This window comes from Budorcas taxicolor, chromosome 10, assembly GCF_023091745.1.
Source record: "Budorcas taxicolor isolate Tak-1 chromosome 10, Takin1.1, whole genome shotgun sequence".
Classification (NCBI taxonomy): Eukaryota; Metazoa; Chordata; class Mammalia; order Artiodactyla; family Bovidae; genus Budorcas; species Budorcas taxicolor.
In genome coordinates, this window is record NC_068919.1 from 26,616,891 (window position 1) to 26,637,787 (window position 20,897).

The 20,897-nt window shown below is 37.9% G+C and overlaps 1 protein-coding gene across 1 annotated transcript; it reads right to left on the minus strand.

Moving 5' to 3' along the window:
- Nucleotides 1-621: 621 nt before the first annotated feature.
- LOC128053958 (olfactory receptor 4F3/4F16/4F29-like) lies at nucleotides 622-1,566 on the minus strand. Its single transcript, XM_052646471.1, has one exon. The coding sequence runs from the start codon at nucleotides 1,561-1,563 to the stop codon at nucleotides 622-624; it is 942 nt and encodes a 313-aa protein (XP_052502431.1). The 5' UTR covers nucleotides 1,564-1,566.
- Nucleotides 1,567-20,897: the final 19,331 nt, after the last annotated feature.

Genomic DNA, 20,897 nt, shown 5'->3' on the forward strand with positions numbered 1-20,897 from the left:
TTGCACCTTATGCTGACTTTACATACTCCATTAAAGGTATAGTTAATTACTTATGAAAAGTTAATGTTTGTTCTATTATGTATTTTCAATATTAATATATTTGCACTCATTAACAGGTAGTTATCCTACAATTGTTTCTGTTTTCAGCTATCTATACTACTTATACTACTGTTGTGGCTTGATTTGGGTCCACCAAACAGACATGTCAAAATTTTAAACCCCAATATCTATGAATATGGACATACTTGGAAATAGGGTGTTTGCAGATATATTCAAGGTAAATAGGAGTTATCCCAAATTAGGGTAGATTAGGAGATACTTCTCCCTGTTCTGAAGGCCTTAAAGAAATCTTCCCACCTAGGTATTTCTAAAAATTACTTCTTATAAACATTATTCCTTAAGAATTTAGGTTCAAGGTTTCTGTATACTTTGATTTTAAATACTCTATATGTAAGTCTCTTTTCAAAGGTGAATGTCTCTGCTTCCTAAGTAAAAGACAAAATGGACTCAATATCTTTCTGTAATCAAATCAAAGACAAACAAGATTCTTTCTGACTGTGACCATCAACACTGAACATTAGTAATCAAGAGCTCTTCACAATACAGTGAAGAAATCGCTCATCACTTTAGAGATCTCCTGTAATTCATTAGCTGTTTGCATACTCTCCTCATTGCAACCTTCATTTCATGATTCCTGAATGTGTAAATAACAGGATTCAGGAAAGGAGTGAGAACTGCATCAAATATAGCCAGAAACTTATCCAGGTGTGTGGAGGAAAATGGCCATATATAAAAAAACATCAAAGGACCAAAGAACAAGACTACCACAGTGATGTGAGCTGAAAGTGTGGACAGAGCCTTGGATGAACCCACTGAAGACTGTTTCTGAACAGTGAGAATGATGATAATGTAGGAAATGATCAGAATGAAGAAGGAGCTAACAGAGATGAATCCACTGTTGGCCGTGACCATGAATTCTAGCTGGAACGTGTCTATGCAGGCAAGTTTGATCAACCGAGGAAGGTCACAGTAAAAGCTGTCCAACACATTTGGGCCACAGAAGGGTAAGTTTACCACACAAGCCAGTTGAACCATGGAGTGGATAAGGCCAATAATCCAGGCAGACACTATAAAGAAAACACACATCCTTGGGCTCATGATGGTCAGATAGTGGAGAGGCTTACATATGGCAACATATCTGTCAAAGGCCATGGCTATAAGCAGCACCACCTCCACCCCACCGATGATGTGGATGAAGAAGATCTGAGTGATGCAGCCACTAAAGGAGATGACTTTATGCTTTCTGAAAAGGTCATAAATCATCTTGAGAGAAAAGATAGTAGAAAATCCCAGGTCAATGAAGGAAAGGTTGGCCAACAGAAAGTACATGGAGGAGTGTAAGTGAGGGTCAGCAATAACAGTGAGCATAATGAGCAAGTTTCCCATTGTGCTTGCTATGTAAAAACTAGAGGAGAACACAAAGAGGAGAAGTTGAATCTCCCAGGAATTGGTGAGTCCCAGGAACACAAACTCTGACACCATAGACTGATTTGTTCCATACATTGACTTTGTAGGTTTGGCTACCTGAAGGACAACAGAAAAATGTAAATTATGATGATTATGTTAATAAACTAGAAGAGAAACCAAAGTTATGCAAGCCTATTTCTACTCTTGCATGAAAATTACCTCACAGCCTTTGCAGCGTGATCACACAGAAAAATTAGTTGCTGCCTTGTGGAGCTATTCTCGACCACAAAGTTGGCTTTCCGTTTAATACTTTCATTTTCCTTTCTGGGTGACTGCTCTGATATCACTCTTAAAATACACGATGGTCAACAAGAGTAACAGGAATTCAACCCCAAAGCTTTTGACTTTGGATTTTAAATTAATATGACCTACCTCAGTCATATAGAACTAATCACTATTGCAATCTCTCAGGAAGTTACCTTCCTCTGGCCCTTCCTGTGGGAACATTTCATCTTCAGTATTACTCAGATGCGTACCACATCTACAAATTCTTGTCTTTTTATTACTAGCCATTTATTTTACTACCCTGTGTATTATATTGAACTAAATACAGTTCTAACTCACCAAGGGGATTGTAAACTTCTTGAAGGCAGAGATTATGACCATTCATATCCAAACTCCTTGAAGCAATGAAAAAGTGGCCCACACAGAGAGGTGCAAGTCTGTGAAGTGTCTGTTACCAGTTTGTGTCATATTTTGTGGAGAGTCTGTGACTGAATATTTAGAAACTTCTCTAGCAGCTTGACATTACAGTGGCACTAAAGTTTCTGTTTTTGTATTTTATCAAAATAATAGTCCATGTAAGAGTATAAATTAAAAATAAACCTATCCTTTGGCGCAAGTAATTTGAGAAACACTGCTTTAAGGTACTTACACATGATTTGAAAAGCTTAGAATTATGAAATTCATAATGTGATGAAAGGTCTTCCCTGGTGTGAAGTCACTTCAGTCGTGTCCAACCCTTTGGACCCAATGGACTGTAGTTGCTGGGCTCCTCTGTCCATGGCATTTTCCAGGCAAAAATACTGGAGTGGGTAGTCATGCTCTCCTCCAGAGGATCTTTCCAAACCAGGGATTGAACTCCCATCTTCTGCAGCTCCTGCATTGCATGTGGATTCCTTACCACTGAGCCACAGGCTTTTTGAAGCCACGGTGGTAAAGAATCCATCTGCCAAGGAGGAGAAGCAGGTTTGATCCCTGGGTTGGTAAGATTCCCTGGAGATGGAAATGGCACCCACTCCACTGTTCTTGCCTGGCAAATCCCATGGACAGAGGAGCCTGGTGCATTCCAGTCTTTTGGGTCACAAATGGGATTTATTATCTATTCAATTTCTCCTTTCCTAATTTATTATTTACTCAATTTCTCCATTCCATCTGGACTGCAAGCCCCATAAAACTAAGTACCAAAACTTCTTCTTCAACCCAGTGTATCAAAAATTAAAATCACAAGAAATTTTTGTTGAAAGGGTAAATAATATGTACAGTTGACACTCATACAACCTGTTTTTGAACAGTCGAAGTCTCCATGATGTGATTTTTGCAATAAATATATGAAGATGCAAAAATTTACATGTAGAACATGTATTAATAGCATGGCTTGTATTGAAGTGGATAGCCTATCCTTATATAGATATTATGTGAGTAATATTGAATATAAAATTATTATTTGTTAGTTTTATTACTCTTTTATAAGTGCTTCCAGAAAATTACTTTACCATGCAGTATGCCTCTCTATCTCTCTCAACTGGAGAAACTGCATACTGCCTATAGTCACTGATAACTGGGCTTTTTAAAAATACAGCAATGTTTCCAACACTGTTATGACTATGACTGCAATACTATATGCCATTAAAATTTTATAATGATTTATTCACTATTATATAGGCAGGGCTGCCATGAAGAAATTGCATCAACTACCCAAAGCTACCATAAAGCAATTATATTGTTGCTTCTTTGTTGACAGTACATAAATTGTTATGACTGTAATTAAATATGAATTTCTTTTCCCATTATCTTTTCATTTTTGATGTCTAGAAGAAGGCTGAGCACCGAAGAATTGATGCTTTTGAACTGTGGTGTTGGAGAAGACTCTGGAGAGTCCTTGGACTATAAGGAGATCCAAACAGTCCATTCTGAAGGAGATCAGCCCTGGGATTTCTTTGGAAGGAATGATGCTAAAGCTGAAACTCCGGTACTTTGGCCATCTCATGCGAGGAGTTGACTCATTGAAAAAGACTGTGAAGCTGGGAGGGACTGAGGGCAGCAGGAGAAGGGGATGACAGAGGATGAGATGGCTGGATGACATCACTGACTCGATGGACGTGAGTCTGAGTGAACTCCAGGAGTTGGTGATGGACAGGGAGGACTGGCGTGCTGTGATTCATGGGGTAGCAAATAGTTGGACACAACTGAGCAACTAAATGAACTGAAGTGAACTGATAAAATCCACAATATATGGTATCCCCTAAGACATGTAGATGTAGTCATTGACAGATGATTTATATTGTAAACAGATGATACATCTTGTAAACAGATGATACAAACTTATAGCACTGTAGACAGACTTTCTTTTCCTTATGATTTTCTTAAAAATATTTTCTTTCTTAGAGCTTATGTTATTGTAAGAATATAGTATATATTACACATAAATACAAACTATGTGTTCATCCATTGTTTATATTTTTGGTAAGCCTTCCAGTGAATAATAGGCTATTAGTACTTAAGTTCAGGGGGAGACAAAAATTATACCTATATTTTCCACTGTCCAGGATGTTGGTGGCCCTACCCCCAAGTTTTTTAAAAGATCAACTTCAGGGCTGATCTCCTTCAGAAAGGACTGGTTGGATCTCCTTGCAGTCCAAGGGACTCTCAAGAGTCTTCTCCAACACCACAGTTCAAAAGCATCAATTCTTCGGCACTCAGCTTTCTCTACAGTCCAACTCTCACATCCATACATGACTACTGGAAAAACCATAGCCTTGACTAGACGGACCTTTGTTGGCAAAGTAATGTCTTTGCTTTTGAATATGCTATCTAGAAGTAGTCAAAAGTAAATTTTACCTATATATAATAAAAAGCGAGCGAGAGAGAAATATCCAACCAAATATCAGAGAATATAAAGATTCATAGTTTGATTTGTGATCCAATGGACTGTGGCCCTCCATGCTCCTCTGTCCATGGGATTCTAAAGACGAGAATTCCGCAGTGGGTTGCCAGTTCCTTCTGCGGGGGAGGGGTGCTTCCCGACCCAGGAGTCTAACCTGCCTATTCTGTGTCACCTGCGTTGCAGGCAGATTCTTTACACAGAGTCCCCAGGGAAGCCCCACTTCTCTGCCTACCAATTAAACCAGTAGTTTTCGGTATCTGGTATTAATAGTCATCTGTGAAGTGGTATTCTTTTTAAAAACTCATGTGTCATGTCATAGATCTTTCTTTCTTTTCTTTTTTTTCTCTAGAGCTTTTTCACCTTGCAAAACTGAACCTCTGTATGTATTAAACAACTTCCCATTTCTTCCTCCCTGGAAACCACAATCCTATGTTGTCTCTGTGAGCTTGACTACTTTAGACAGAAATTTGGGGTTTTTTTGTTGTTTCATGTCTACATGAAGTTCTAGCTTCAGAGTTATCAGTTTCTCAAGAGCTTTTTTGGAATGCTATTATGCTACTGATTATTTGATGCTTTTTTTCGCCTATGGTAAATAGTTAAGCACATTGTACAATATTAACAGCAAAGCATTATACACCTACAACATCAAGTTATGGCAATTTGATCTCTATTAAAACATTTAAGCCTTTTAAAAAAACTCATAGTTTAAAGTGGGTATCTTTTGATTATTGCCTTGAGCTCAGGGATTCTAGATGGAGACACCAGGATATAATGTCTATTCACCTAGAAGTCATCAAATACCTACAATCAATCTCCTGATTGATTCTGAAACCACATTCTCTTACAAGATGGTTTTGCTCAAAAGAATAAGCTGTTAGGCTATTTTTCTCAACACTTAATTATAACCATTTGTTTTAGTTAATTAAGTGTTCATGATGTGAAAGAAGAGGTCTAGCTCTTTGTCTTTTATGGTGATTAATTCATTGTCTTGGCCCATATAGAACTGATCAATCTTCCAGAAACAGATTCCCAGACATTTAACTTTATAGATGAGAAAAATATTGGTAGCTGGTGTTCCAAGTAATAGAATTATCAGTCTGAATGAGGCCTATAGACATATCTTGGTTTTGAAAATCTAAACTGTCATCTGTATAAATTTCCTTCTCAATCTAAAAATATTGAGACATTGTAACTTCCATCAGCTAAAATGTCCAGCAATTTATCTTTCAAACTGCCATAAATTCTTCTCCACATCCAAGTAAAAATCTACCTTCTCTAATTTAAGACCACTTCTTTTACTTTTTATGACTACATGCAATATAAATAATTTTGTGTCTTTTTGAATTAACTTTCTCGATATATAAACCCAGCAAACTATATCACCACTTATATTTCTAAGACTCAAAAACTCAATCCCTTTTATATTTCCTCTTAGGATTACTTTACCCCCTATCTTTCACTTCCCCAAAAAAATTCACTTTTGTCAGCTTTCTCTAAAATTTTCTGCTTTCTATCTATAGTTTAGGGACAACATTAAAAAATTATAAAATATTAAAGCACATATGAGAGCAGGAGAACCAATTTGCTCTCTTGGTAATTTTCATATCACTTGTATATTTTCCACTTCATAACTTAAAGTGACATAGTTAGAAATAATTTATTCAGCTTTGGGGCTTTGGGTTTCTCTTATATTCATGTATCAGTTATACTCTTTTCCAGCTTGAAAATTTTGCATGTACTAAATGAATTTGTTTCTCTTTTCACAGAAGAGAATCAGTTTATACTTTATCTCTTTTGAAAAATGAATGGAGATAATAAGAACCCTTGGTTTCTTAGTTTCATGTGTCACCAATTTTCCTTACCTGTTTATCAAATTGCAGAGGTTGAGAATCACTCATGTAATTATCACTAACAATAGAATGCTTACCCCCAACATTATAGTCATTTCACTTTTCCTAATGTCTTTCACTGTACTCTGGCACTGTGATTCTAGTTAAATTCAAGGTCAGTTTACCTTATTCAGTATGCCAATACCCTTTTCACAATTATGCTTCACTAATGGTCAATTAGGACTGATGCTAAAGCTGAAGCTCCAATACTTTGGCCACCTGATGCAAAGAACTGACTCACTGGGAAAGATCCTGATGCTGGGAAAGACTCGGAGAAGGCAATGGCGCCCCACTCCAGTACTCTTGCCTGGAAAATCCCATGGATGGAGGAGCCTGGTAGGCTGCAGTCCATGGGGTCACTGAGTCGGACATGACTAAGCGACTTAGCAGCAGCAGCAGCAGCTGGGAAAGATTGAAGGCAGGAGGAGAAGGGGATGACTGAGGATGAGATGGTTGGATGACATCACCGACTTGATGGATAAGAGTTTGAGCCCACTCCGGGGGTTGGTGACAGACAGGAAAGCCTGGTGTGCTGCAGTTCATGGGGTCGAAGAGAGTCGGACATGATGGAGTGGCTCAACTGAACTGAATGGTCAATTTGTTACCCCCAGACACTAGCTATCCTGCTTTATGATACCACTCATGAACCTTGCTGGGGGCCAGCGTGAGGAACTCCGCCAATGGCAAAGGTCATGAGGAAGGAGGCTTGGCATACACAAAGGCGTGATCAAGCCTCAGAAAACCCCCTGTTCCCGAGCATCTAACCCCAAAAACAGAGTCTGTTTTATGCTCTCACCTACACCTCTGACTTTACGGGGGGCTCTCCCCCATAACTGTTTCTCTCGGAGAAGGAGTAAACATGCAGCTCCAAGGCAATAAAAATTCCTGGGCGTGACAAGAGTGTTTCAGCTTACAGACTCCTCTGAAGGTTATCTAGCCCACCTGTATAGGTTCGTCTGGCCACATGTGATTGTTCACAGCCTCCCAATCTGAGAGGCATGAGATGTTTTAGACTTACTAAAGGCAAATTCTTTTGGGGAATTAGAAATTATTAGTATAGTGTGTTGGTTAGGAATTATATTGGTGAAGGGTTCTTCATTTGTTGTGTCAATAATTGCTGCTAATTCCCTGCTCTGGGTGGGACAAGGATGTCTCAGGTCAAACTTCTCTGCTGACAGACTAGCTTGTGTGACAGGATTATCCATACTCCTGCCACATGATTGTTTACTACCTCTTAACCATAAACAGCACAGAGAGTTTTGGAGTATTTTGAGTCTTAATTAGCACAGAGCTTTTTCTTCTTGTTGAGTCAATGATTGCCGCCAGGCCTCTATATCCTTAGGCACCTGGGAATATATTAATCAATGTATTTGGAATATAGCAAAGGAAATATAGTAGTTTTTGATGTTAGCAATACTAGACTTTTTGAGTTAATGGATTTTCTCTTTTGTAACAGATCACTGTACTTTGTTATAAATCACTGTGTCCTTGCTATGTAAAAATGTAACTTTATCATATCTTAAGACTAAATAGATCTAAAGGGGAGCATTGGTGAAAGGATTTTCATTTGTTGGGCTGATGTTTGCTGCTAAATCTCCATGTTCCCTACCCTTATAATGAATATAACTAACATATAGGAAGAATTAAGTATTAACCTTTAAGCATATAGGAGAAATAAGTATTAACCTTTAAGACTTATCATGTTAACCTTGGGTTAAATAAATTCCTTTCTTGATTGTAACTCACTACATCCTCACCCTGTAGGAATGTAACTTTATTTGGAGGGTGGTGCCTGGTTTAAGAAAAAACACCCTTGGAAGAAATAAGTTTTTTGGTTATCAGAAAGAAAGGATCATAAAATGTCAGCAGGTCTCACTCATGGCCAGAAGATGATGTACCCTTTTTTATACATTTATCTGAAGCACCTGATTTTGATAAAGGTCAGGACTGCTGACCCCCGCGTGACTCTGTATTCATCCCTATGTGTAACAAAAGGTATATAAGCAAACCCAAAAATAAAGAAATCGGATCAGTTTCCGGAAAGACTGATTCCCTCGTGTCGTTTCTTTCTTGCTCCCTGTTTTTCTGGCTGAATTCCCATCTGGAGCATGGATGCTATTCCATGTAATCCAAGTTATTCAGCTTCTTTTTCTCCACTAATTTTCCTACTACACTATCCATTTCTAATCTCTCTATATCTGTGATTAAATATGTATTTTTCCAAAGACGCCGACTCCGTCCCCACCTTCGAATCACCCTGGATCCACCAGGGCTGGACCCCGGCAAACCTAAAGATGTGGCTCATGTCCGTAGCAATTCCAAAACAGTATCATGTATAACATTATAGCTACTTGCCTTAATGTTAAATTTATTCTAAGTCTTCTATTTTACCTGTACAAAGAAAAGAGTCCTCATAGAGTCTTAGATTTTCTTGTGCTAACAAAAAATTCCATAATATCTTGCCACATGTGGTAAACGAAGGTTATTAACAGCTCTAGGGGACAATAACCAAGTGATACTGCAAAGATCAGAATTTAGAAGGAGTTCATGGATCAAGGGACTTTACCCCAAAGGGACCTATTTGGGTGGACCAGAACAAAGGTCCTAAAGACTCATAATAAGACACTAGAGGAAATTCCCTGGGTGGTCCAGGGAATTGGCATTAGGACTTGGCATTTTCATTGCTGTGGCCCCAGGTTCAATCCCTGGTCAGGGAACTAAGATCCCACAAGCCATGCAGTGCAGCCAAAAAAAGACACTAGAGACAAAGAGGAAACAGCACATTTACATTTATCAACGCTGAAGGATAGAACACACTGCACTCAAGATTTTGTTTCTTTGATTTATAATCTTCCAATGTTATAGTAAATGGCTTATGAGCTTTCATTTTCAGTGTTTCCTTAGCTCCCACAATTGTCAGAGGCAAGCCCTTTTCCATTTATTGATTCAGCGATATGAAGAGCTCAAAGTTTTCAGAGGCCAGTCTTAGCTATGCTCCCTTTGGAATATTCTTCCCTGGAGCGCTAGGACCTCTGAACCTACTAAACCAAAGTTCACAATAATAAAAAGCATCTTCATCTTCAGTTGCTCAGTCATGTCTGACTCTTTGCGACCTCATGGAATTTGTCCACCAGGCTCCTCTGTCCATGGGATTTCCCAGGCAAGAATACTAGAGTGGGTTGCCATTTCCTTCTCCAATAAAAAACATAAATTCCCATAGTAAATAGTTTGGTAAATAGTTCCTTCCCCTGGTGACTTTTTACCCCTGGGATTCATATATGCTAGCTATCAGGCAGAGGACAATAGAGCAGCCACTGGTTTAAGTTATTTTCTGCATCAAATAGGCAGCCTCATAAACTTTTAAGCTGTTCACCTCCCATTTGACAAAAAATCTGACCATTCATCATGCCATTCCTCCACTATATCCATGAGATGTTTCTCGGTTATTGAGTGAGAATAAGTCTAGTGAATTCTAGGGGCATAAGCCTGTTGTGACACTTCACTTTTTTAAAAAATGTCTCCAGAGCCAAAGTTGCATAGGAATAGATAAGGCCAAAAATGTTCTGTTAGTCCATAATGGTAGTACTAGCAGAAGCACTATGGTTGGGGAAGAAAAATCAGTACCCAGAACAAATTTATACCCTATGAAGACAAGTCCGTAATCCTTCCAGAACAGGTGGATGGCGAGTATACTGAGAGCATGGTGAAGTGTGGCACCATCCATTGTGCTCAGGCTTTACTTCTGCGTTACAAACTTGCACAGTCAGTCATGATGGTAGTCAGATCACCCGTAGTAAGGGGAAACTCATGTTGCTGTGTCTATGTAGAGACTTCAACTATGTTTCTATGGCCACACTTTAGAATCCATTAAGAATGAACAGTATAAGGTATCAATGAAGCAGTACTATCCTAAGGAAAAGAGGCTGATTTACATCACAGAGGCAAGTTACCTTGCTCCTGTATAGTGAATAATCTCTAATGGACTTTTATATGGGCATTCTCTACCCTCTCTGAAAAGTCCATCCACATAATTCAGCCTAGATTGCATCTCAAGAAACTTATACTCTTGTTCTTTGTTAGGTCTTAAACTAACAAATCAGCAATTAACCCTGTCCACAGATTAGTAAGATCTGTACCATAGGTCATCTTTCCTTCCAAGGAACTGTACAACCAGGGTATTCCCTGACTGGGGGAAGGGCAAAATGACAGCTTAGAAAGACCCTGAACTCAGCTCCTCCTATAAGCACACTGAATCTGTACCTACATATGGAGCAAGTATTGAAGATTAAACAGCTGATTGAACAGCTATTGCACAGAAGTAGTATACACAAAACAGGTAGGAATGATGGAACATGGTACCCATGGGAAACCTACAACAATCATGGCAAATTGTGGCAGGGAGAGATGTAGCTAAAGGGCAGAATACAAACTCACTGTTCAGTTCAGTTCAGTTCAGTCGCTCAGTCATGTCCAACTCTTTGCGACCCCATGAATTGCAGCACTCCAGGCCTCCCTGTCCATCACCAACTCCCAGAGTTCACTCAGACTCACGTCTATCGAGTCAGTGATGCCATCCAGCCATCTCATCCTCTGTTGTCCCCTTCTCCTCCTGCCCCCAATCCCTCCCGGCATCAGAGTCTTTTCCAATGAGTCAACTCTTCGCATGAGGTGGCCAAAGTACTGGAGTTTCAGCTCTAGCATCATTCCTTCCAAAGAAATCCCAGAGCTGAGCTCCTTCAGAATGGACTGGTTGGATCTCTTTGCAGTCCAAGGGACTCTCAAGAGTCTTCTCCAACACCACAGTTCAAAAGCATCAGTTCTTTGGCACTCAGCCTTCTTCACAGTCCAACTGTCACATCCATACATGACCACAGGAAAAACCATAGCCTTGACTAGATGGACCTTAGTCGGCAAAGTATTGTCTCTGCTTTCTAATATGCTGTCTAGGCTGGTCATAACTTTTCTTCCAAAGAGTAAGCATCTTTTAATTTCAAGGCTGCAGTCACCATCTGCAGTGATTTTGGGGCCCCAAAAAATAAAGTCTGACACTGTTTCCCCTGTTTCCCCATCTATTTCCCATGAAGTGATGGGACCGGATGCCATGATCTTCGTTTTCTGAATGTTGAGCTTTAAGCCAACTTTTTCACTCTCCTCTTTCACTTTCATCAAGAGGCTTTTTAGTTCCTCTTCACTTTCTGCCATAAGGGTGGTGTCATCTGCATGAAAGTGAAGTCGCTCTGTCATGTCCGACTCTTTGTGACCCCATGGACTGTAGCCTATCAGGCTCATCCGTCCATGGGATTTTCCAGGCAAGAGTGCTGGAGTGGATTGCCATTTCCTTCTCCAGGGGATCTTCCCGACCCTGGAATTGAACTCAGGTCTCCTGCATTGCAGGCAGATGCTTTACCATCTGAGCCACCAGGGAAGCCCAGTGAAGAAAATAGTTTAACGGGCACCTGGACTATATGGGAAAAAATTCATTTAATAACTTTAGATCATTTGTCAAATGAGCAGGGAACTTCTGGAACCCTCTTGGATATCAAAGTTGCTAGTGAGCCTTGGGGATCTCCCTCGTCTGCACCTTTTCAATCCCCAGTCTTCCTTCCAAAGTGGCTTTAGGCACAGCATTCCCCAGATACTATTCCCAGTATAAGGCTCACACTCCAGCCTAATGGCCAAAGCCCCAAGACACACGCTGTCAACTCAAAGTATGCTCCTACAAAAGGTCACTCTTTCAAGACCAGGCTTAGTGTTAGTGTTAGTCACTCAGTCGTGTCTGACTTTTTGCAACCCCATATACTATATCCCACCAGGCCTCCCTGCCCATGGGATTCTCCAGGCAAGAATACCAGAGTGGGTTGCCTTTCTTTCTCCAGGGGATCTTCCCAACCCAGGAATCAAACCCGTGTCTCCTGCACTGCAGGCAAATTCTTTACTATCTCAGCCACCAGGAAGAGGTAGCTATTTCACCTATCACAGAAGCAAGAATCGTCAGTGAAACCAAATGAGAAGACAAGGGGGATATGTTCCAAACAAAATAATGAAATGAAAGAATATAGAAACCCCTAATGAAATGGAGGTGAGTAATTCACCTGATAAAAGAGTTTTTTAAAAATAGTTGTAAGCATGTTTATCAATCTCAAAAAAAAAAAAGAACTCAATGAGAATGTCATCATTCTCATCATTAGTTAAATGCCATCATTAGAATGTCATCATTAGTTTTCATAAGAAAACTAATCACAACTGAGGCATTCAATAACTGAAACAAAACGTAATGGGAGAGAATCAATAGGACACTAGATAGTACAGAACAGATAAGCAATCTGTAAGATGGAATAGTGAAAGGCACCTAATCAGAACAATTTTTTAATGATAAGAGTTTAAAGGAACTCTGGGACAACATCAAATGTGTAATATTCATATTATAAGGGTCTGAGAAGGAGGAGAGAGAGGAAGCAGAGAAATTCTCTGAAAAGATAATGAATAAAAACTTTCCTACTCTGAGAAAAAAAAACAGACACCAAGATACAGGAAGCACAGAAGTTCCCAAACAAGATAAACCCAAAGAGAACCACATCATGATATATTATAATTAAAATGACAAAATTAAACATAAAGAGAATCTTAAAGGGAGCAAGAGAGGAATAGCTAATCACATAAAAAAGAAGCCCCATAAGAATATAAGCTCAGCAGAAGTTTTACAGGACCAGGAATGGAGGGATATATTTAAAGTGCTGGAAAAAAGTGTGCAGCACTATTTGCCATAAGTCATAGCAATACTGTCTTGAATCTGACCCCTAAGGAAAAGGAAATTAAATCAAAAATAAACAAATGGGACCTAATTAATCTTAAAAGCTTTAAAAAAAAAAAAAAGGAAACCATCAACAAAACAAGAAGACAGCCTATTGTAGGGGAGAAAATGTTTGCAAATGATATGACCAATAAAAGGTTAATACCATATATACATATATGTAATAGCTCATACAAGACATCAATATAAACAAACAATCTGATTTAAAAATGGGTAGAAAACCTGAACAGACATTTTTGCAAAGAAGACACACAGATGGCCAAAGGGCACATGAAAAGATGCTCAACATCTTTAATCGCCAGAGAAATGCAAGTTAAAACCACAATGAAATATCACCTAACAAGACCTGTCAGAGTGGCTATCATCAAATGTTGATGAGCGAAAGTAGTTCTCAAAGGAAATTTCATGGCCATACAGGCCTACCTCAAAAAATAAGTTAAATCTTAGAGGAACAAACAAAACCCAAGTTAGTAGAAAGATAGAAATCATAAAGATCAGAAATAAATGAAATGGAAACTAAAAAAAAAAACTAGAGAGATCAATGAAACTAAAAGTTCATTCTTTGAAATGATAAACAGGTGATAAACATTTAGCCAGACTCATCAATTAAAAAAAAAAAAGGAAAGGGCCAAAATCAGTAAAATCAGAAATGAACAAGAAGTTATAACTAACACCACCAAAATATGAAGGATCATAAGAGATTATTATTTGCCAATAAAATGGACAACATAGAAGAAATGGACAAATTTCTTCAGTTCAGTTCAGTTCATTTCAGTCGCTCAGTCGTGTCCGACTCTTTGCGACCCCATGAATTGCAGCACGCCAGGCCTCCCTGTCCATCACCAACTCCCAGAGTTCACTCAGACTCACATCCATCGAGTCAGTGATGCCATCCAGCCATCTCATTCTCTGTCGTCCCCTTCTCCTCCTGCCTCCAATCCCTCCCAGCATCAGAGTCTTTTCCAATGAGTCAACTCTTCGCATGAGGTGGCCAAAGTACTGGAGTTTCAGCTCCAGCATCATTCCTTCCAAAGAAATCCCAGGGTTGATCTCCTTCAGAATGGACTGGCTGGATCTTCTTGAAGTCCAAGGGACTCTCAAGAGTCTTCTCCAACACCACAGTTCAAAAGCATCAATTCTTCAGCACTCAGCCTTCTTCACAGTCCAACTCTCACATCCATACATGACCACAGGAAAAACCATAGCCTTGACTAGACGGACCTTAGTTGGCAAAGTTTTGTCTCTGCTTTCTAATATGCTGTCTAGGCTGGTCATAACTTTTCTTCCAAGGAGTAAGCATCTTTTAATTTCATGGCTGCAGTCACCATCTGCAGTGATTTTGGGGCCCCAAAAAATAAAGTCTGACACTGTTTCCACTGTTTCTCCATCTATTTCCCATGAAGTGATGGGACCAGATGCCGTGATCTTCGTTTTCTGAATGTTGAGCTTTAGGCCAACTTTTTCACTCTCCTCTTTCACTTTCATCAAGAGGCTTTTTAGTTCCTCTTCACTTTCTGCCATAAGCGTGGTGTCATCTGCATATCAGAGGTTATTGATATTTCTCCCAGCAATCTTGATTCCAGCTTGTGTTTCTTCTAGTCCAGAGTTTCTCATGATGTACTCTGCACATAAGTTAAATAAGCAGGGTGACAATATACAGCCTTGACGTACTCCTTTTCCTATTTGGAACCAGTCTGTTGTTTCCATGTCCAGTTCTAACCGTTGCTTCCTGACCTGCATACAGATTTCTCAAGAGGCAGGTCAGGTGGTCTGGTATTCCCATCTCTTTCAGAATTTTCCACAGTTTCTTGTGATCCACACAGTCAGTGGCTTTGGCATAGTCAATAAAGCAGAAGTAGATATTTTTCTGGAACTCTCTTGCTTTTTCCATGATCCAGTGGATGTTGGCAATTTGATCTCTGGTTCCTCTGCTTTTTCTAAAACCAGCTTGAACATCAGGAAGTTCACGGCTCACGTATCGTTGAAGCCTGGCTTGGAGAATTTTGAGCATTACTTTACTAGCATGTGAGACGAGTGCAATTGTTCAATAGTTTGAGCATTCTTTGGCATTGCCTTTCTTTGGGATTAGAGTGGTACAATTTCCCAAGGCTGTATCAGGAAGATAAAATATGAAATTGAATCAGTATTTTGAAACAGAAGTTCAGGGCCAAATGAGTTCACAGGTGAATTCTACCAAACATTTAGCAAAGAGTTAATACTTACTCTTTCCAAACTACTTCAAAATATTGCTAAAGAAGGAATGCTCACAAATCCATTCGATGAGGCCAAGGTCACCCTGACACCAAAACCAGATAAAAATAACACACACAAAAAAAAGAAAATTAAAGCCAATGTCACTGCTGAATGTAGATACAAAAAGCCCTCACAAAATACTAGCAAACCCAATCCAATAATACATTATAAGTATCACATGCCATAACCAGGTGAAATTTATCCAAGGGGTATTTTCAATATTTGAAAATCAGTGTGATATACCACATTAACAAATTAATGAATAAAAACCATACAATCATCTCAATAGATTCAGGAAAAGATTTTGATCAAAGTCAACATTTAAGATGACCTCTCCAGCAAGTGTGCCTCAATCTAATAAAGGCCTTATATTAACAAATCCACAGTTAACATCATATTCAACAGTGGAAAACTGAAAGCATTCTTTCTAAGAACAGGAGCAAGTCAAGGGTGCCCACTCTTGCCACTGTAATGCAACATAGTTTTGGAAGTCCTAGCCACAACTATCGAAAAAAAAGAGATAAAAAGAATAAAAATTGGAAAAGAAGAAGTAAAATAGTCATAGTTTGCAGATGAAATTATACCATACATAGAAAATCCCAAAGATATTACCGAGAGCTCATCAGTGAATTTGGTAAAGTTTCAAGATAAAAAATTAATATACAGAAATCTGTTGCATTTCTATGCACTAAAACTGAACTACCAGAAAGCAAAATTAAGGAAACAATTCCATTTACTATCACATCCAAGGGAATAAAATACCTAGCATAAACCTACCCAAGAAGACAAAAGACCTGTACTCCAAAAACTATAAGACACTGATGAAAGAAATCAAAGATGACACAAACAGATGGAAATATATACAGTGCTCTTACACTGGAGGAATTGGCAGTGTTAAAATGACCATACTACCCAAGGCAATCTACAGAGTCAATGTAATCTTATCAAATTACAAATGACATTTTTCACAGAACTGGAACAAAACATTTTAAATTTTTATAGAAACAAAAATGACCCTGAATAGCCAAAACAGTCTTGAGAAAGAAGTACGGAACTGGGGGTTGGGGGATAAATGAGAAATTTGGGACTAACAGATACACACTATTATAAATAAAATAGATAACTGACAAGAACCTTCAGAGTAGAACTGGAACCATATTCAATATCCTGTATAGTGGAAAAGAATCTGAAAAAGAATAGATAGATAGATGATAGATAGATAGAACTAAACCACTTTGCTATACACCTGAAACATTGTAAATCAATTACACTTCAGTGATTTTTTTAAAGAGCAATATTTTAAGAATAATGTCCTTTCTTTAACTCCTTGGTAAGCAAGTCCACATTCTATTACTTGCTTAGTCAGTAGTATTTTGGGGTCATGTTAAATTCTAGTATAGTCACAACCACCCATATTAACCAACATAACTAGTTTCTCTTCCACTGAGAGTTGCTGAAGGTGAATAATTGAGAGCAGTCCATCATACTGAGTCATTTTAGTAAACCAGCAAAGTTTATATATAACCTATAACCCTCAACAGCCACATACATTCTACTCACACTTTTTACAGGCAGTAAATATTATTCTTAAAGTAGCAAAAATGAACACATTTGCTAACTTGATAAAAAAAGATATAGATGCTCTGTAAATAAATAAGTCACATACCCAAACATACACACATATGTACACACACAATGACCAATGTTTTGATATTCAAAATTATTTTTAAATTGTTTGAGGACTATCCACTAATTACTGTATTTGACAGTAATGGTAAGATCTTAAAATTCCTAAGGACATTAAATGTTAAGTTTAAGTGGACACACTATAGTCTTAGAAGTATAACTCAAATTGATTGAACACATAATTTTATACTTTTTCTAATTTTAAATACTTATTTTTGCTCTCTATTGGTAAGATCAAGGAGAACATCAATTTTTACTTTTAAAAAAGTATTAAATAAGTTTAAATTATTTAATGATTTGTTTTGACTATATGAATTTTGATCATGTAAAAAGCTTTTGAGGTAATAATTTCTTTTTTTAATATAAATTTATTTATTTTAATTGGAGGTTAATTACTATGAGAACTTTTTTTCTGAAAAAGCTAGCACATTTAAAACAGTAGAAGTCAGTTAAAAGGCTTTTTGGAACATGAGTTTCATTAGATTACATCAGCATTTAGTAATCTCTATAAACCAATTCTTATAGAGCCTTTTTACTTTTAAAAACTGTGTAAAAGTTGTCAATATCTCATTGATGTAGGAAAATATTTCACATTCACACAGTGAGAGTAAAGCATGTCTTAAATAGAGAAACATGGCTACACATAAAGCTCTTAGATTCACAATTACAACCTCACCTATAGATCAAAAGTAGAATCAGATTTACCAAGATGTCAAAACATCCATTGATGTGATTGGAGCATTTAATTCCTCTACTATCATTATGTTGCTATCTAAATGAAGTATCTGCATAGACTTAACATTAATTTCCCCTCATGATGGGTAACCTGGCTATCGTTATGGCCAACTGCCCTAGCTGCAAAAGTAAAGCCTCAGTACACTCCATGGTGCCACAGCTCACTAAACTGTCAGTAGACTCAGTGTCTATATTTTCTGGAAGGATTTAAGACGTGTCTTCACAGTGATATAATTTTTTTTCTGGGTACTTATTTTCCCAACCATGGTGCTTCTGTTAGCACACTACCCTTTATGGATTTATACAGTATTTTTTCTACCTCATCTATTCCTATGGTGTCCCATGCAATTGGGGATCTGGACACATTTTTATAGAAAATGAAGTGTGATAACAGTCTCACACCTGTAGAATTTACTACACTTATTATGTTTCATATCCCAGAAAAAAAAATCACTCATAGAGTGATGAAATGCTGATGAATGCTCAATTTTATATCATCTGGGGAATGAACACCTTGCAAGTTTAGAAAGCTGTCTATCTGATGCAATATATATCTTAAAGCCAATGGCCACCATATATTACCATCTGTCCTTTAACCAGAATGTATGTGCCCAAGGGAGAAAAAGCCTCTTTAACAATAGAGCCAAATAATTTACTATGAACATTTATGTTTTCTATTCTTGTGAACTTTGGTTTAATAGATCAGAGGTCCTGGTGCCCCCAGGAAAGAATGTTCCAAAGGGAACACAGCTACAACTGGCCTCTGACAGTTTGGGGCTCTTCATGTCACCAAACCAGCCAATAGAAAATTTCTTTCCTCTGACAATTGTGGAGACAAGATCAAGTGTGAAGATGGAAGTCCATTAACCATGTACCGAAATATTTAAAAGTTATACATCAAGGTAACAAGATCATGAGTACAATGATTCACAAATACAACATTCACAAATACATGCTGTTTCTTCTTGTCTAGTATCTTATTATGAGTATGATGAGTCTTTTGGACCTTTGTTCTGGTCAAACCAAATAGGTCCCTAGAGTTATATTCCCTTGATTCATGAAGTCCTTCTAAACTCCTATCTAGGCAATCACTTGATCATCGTCCTCTAGAGCTGTTAATTAGCTTTATTTCCACAATGGCAAGATTTATGGCACTTTTTGTTAGAAAACATAGGAAAATCTAAGACTTCATGAAAATGCTGTTTTCTTATACGGGTGAAATAGAAGAATATGGATAAATTTAACAATAAGTAGAGTGTCTCTAGTGCCAGACAGGATTCTATTGTTGAAAGTGCTATGGAGATGACTGAATGAGTGTTATCCTAAAGCAAGGTAACATCTGGAGTAACAAACCAACTAGCAGTGGAGAACAACTGTGAAAAGTTTAGTGGCATTTGGAGAAGGTAAACAGACCTTTAGTTTAACTAGATTCACAGAGTGTTAGAGTAACGTGAAAGACATCAGGAAAAGTCAAATGGCTTTATAATTTTGGGAGTCAGCATTCTGTTGCCAGTGATGATTATATGAAAGATCCTCATCTTCTGCAATTTGATAAACAGGTAAGAAAAATTGGTGACACATAAATCTGAGAAAACATGAGTTTTTATAATCTCATTAGTTTCTAAAAAGAGATAAACTATAAACTGATTCTCAGTGGTAATGGAAGGAAATTTGCTAAATACTTATAAAATTTTCAAGAAGGCAGTCTCATAGATAGTTGAAAAGAAGACACACCTGAAAACCCAAATCTGAGTAAATTGTTTCCAGTGTAAATTTTAACTTAAAATATGATGTGCAAAACTTACCAAAAAAATGAAAACTACCAGGAGATGAATTGATTGTCCCGTATTCTTATATGCTGTACAATTTTACAGTGTTTTTTGTTAATTTACCTGTAAACGATAAGTAGAATGCAGAAGGGTTTAGATAAAGTTGACAAATGTGATTTTTTTTCAGAAGTGAAAGGTATATGTCCTCCTAATATAAAAGGGGTTTAGTTTTTGAGTCTTGAAAACAGAAAGCTAGAGGGTGACTTAGGTTGTTGAGTTTATGTACATTAAAAGTTAATAAAACAGACACTGAAAATTATTTATATTACTGCTGCTGCTAAGTCACTTCGTCGTGTCCGACTCTGTGTGACCCCATAGACAGCAGCCCACCAGGCTCCCCCGTCCCTGGGATTCTCCAGGCAAGAACACCAGAGTGGGTTGCCATTTCCTTCTCCAATGCATGAAAGTGAAAAGTGAAAGTGAAGTCACTCAGTCGTGTCCGACTCTTGGCGACCCCATGGACTGCAGCCTACCAGGCTCCTTCATCCATGGGATTTTCCAGGCAAGAGTACTGGAGTGGGGTGTCATTGCCTTCTATATAGTTATAAAAAGTAAAAGAAGGGAGGTCTTAAAATAGGGGAAGCAAACTTTTACTTACATGTGAAGAAGGATTTATGACAATTTGAAGGACAAGATGCAGTCCAGTTTAGCTGAGGCAGGTTCTAGCCTCGAAGTATTTTGAGATTGAGGAAAAATGCATATAAATGATGGTTTAGAGTTTCAAAACTATGAGATGTATGTAGGTCCCTTTCAGTTTGATAATTCTATTATTTGGAATCCCAAATACCAATATTTCCTTTATCTATAGAAGATAAAATGTTTAGGAATCTGTTTCTGGAAGATAATCAGTTCTATACAGGTGAAGAAAAACGATTAATCACAACAAAAGGAAAACTTCTGGATGTTTTATTTTATAACATGTATATTTAATTAGATAATTATAATTAATGAATCTGAGAAAAACAGTTTTAAAACCTCTTTTCTGAGTGCAACTAATTAATAAGCAATGGTGGTTTCAGAACCTATTCAACCAGGAGTTTGATTATAGATATTCAATGACT

Coding starts and splice junctions, on each gene's coding strand:
- LOC128053958 (XM_052646471.1), bottom strand. CDS start 1,563: ATGTATGGAACAAATCAGTCTATGGTGTCAGAGTTTGTGTTCCTGGGA.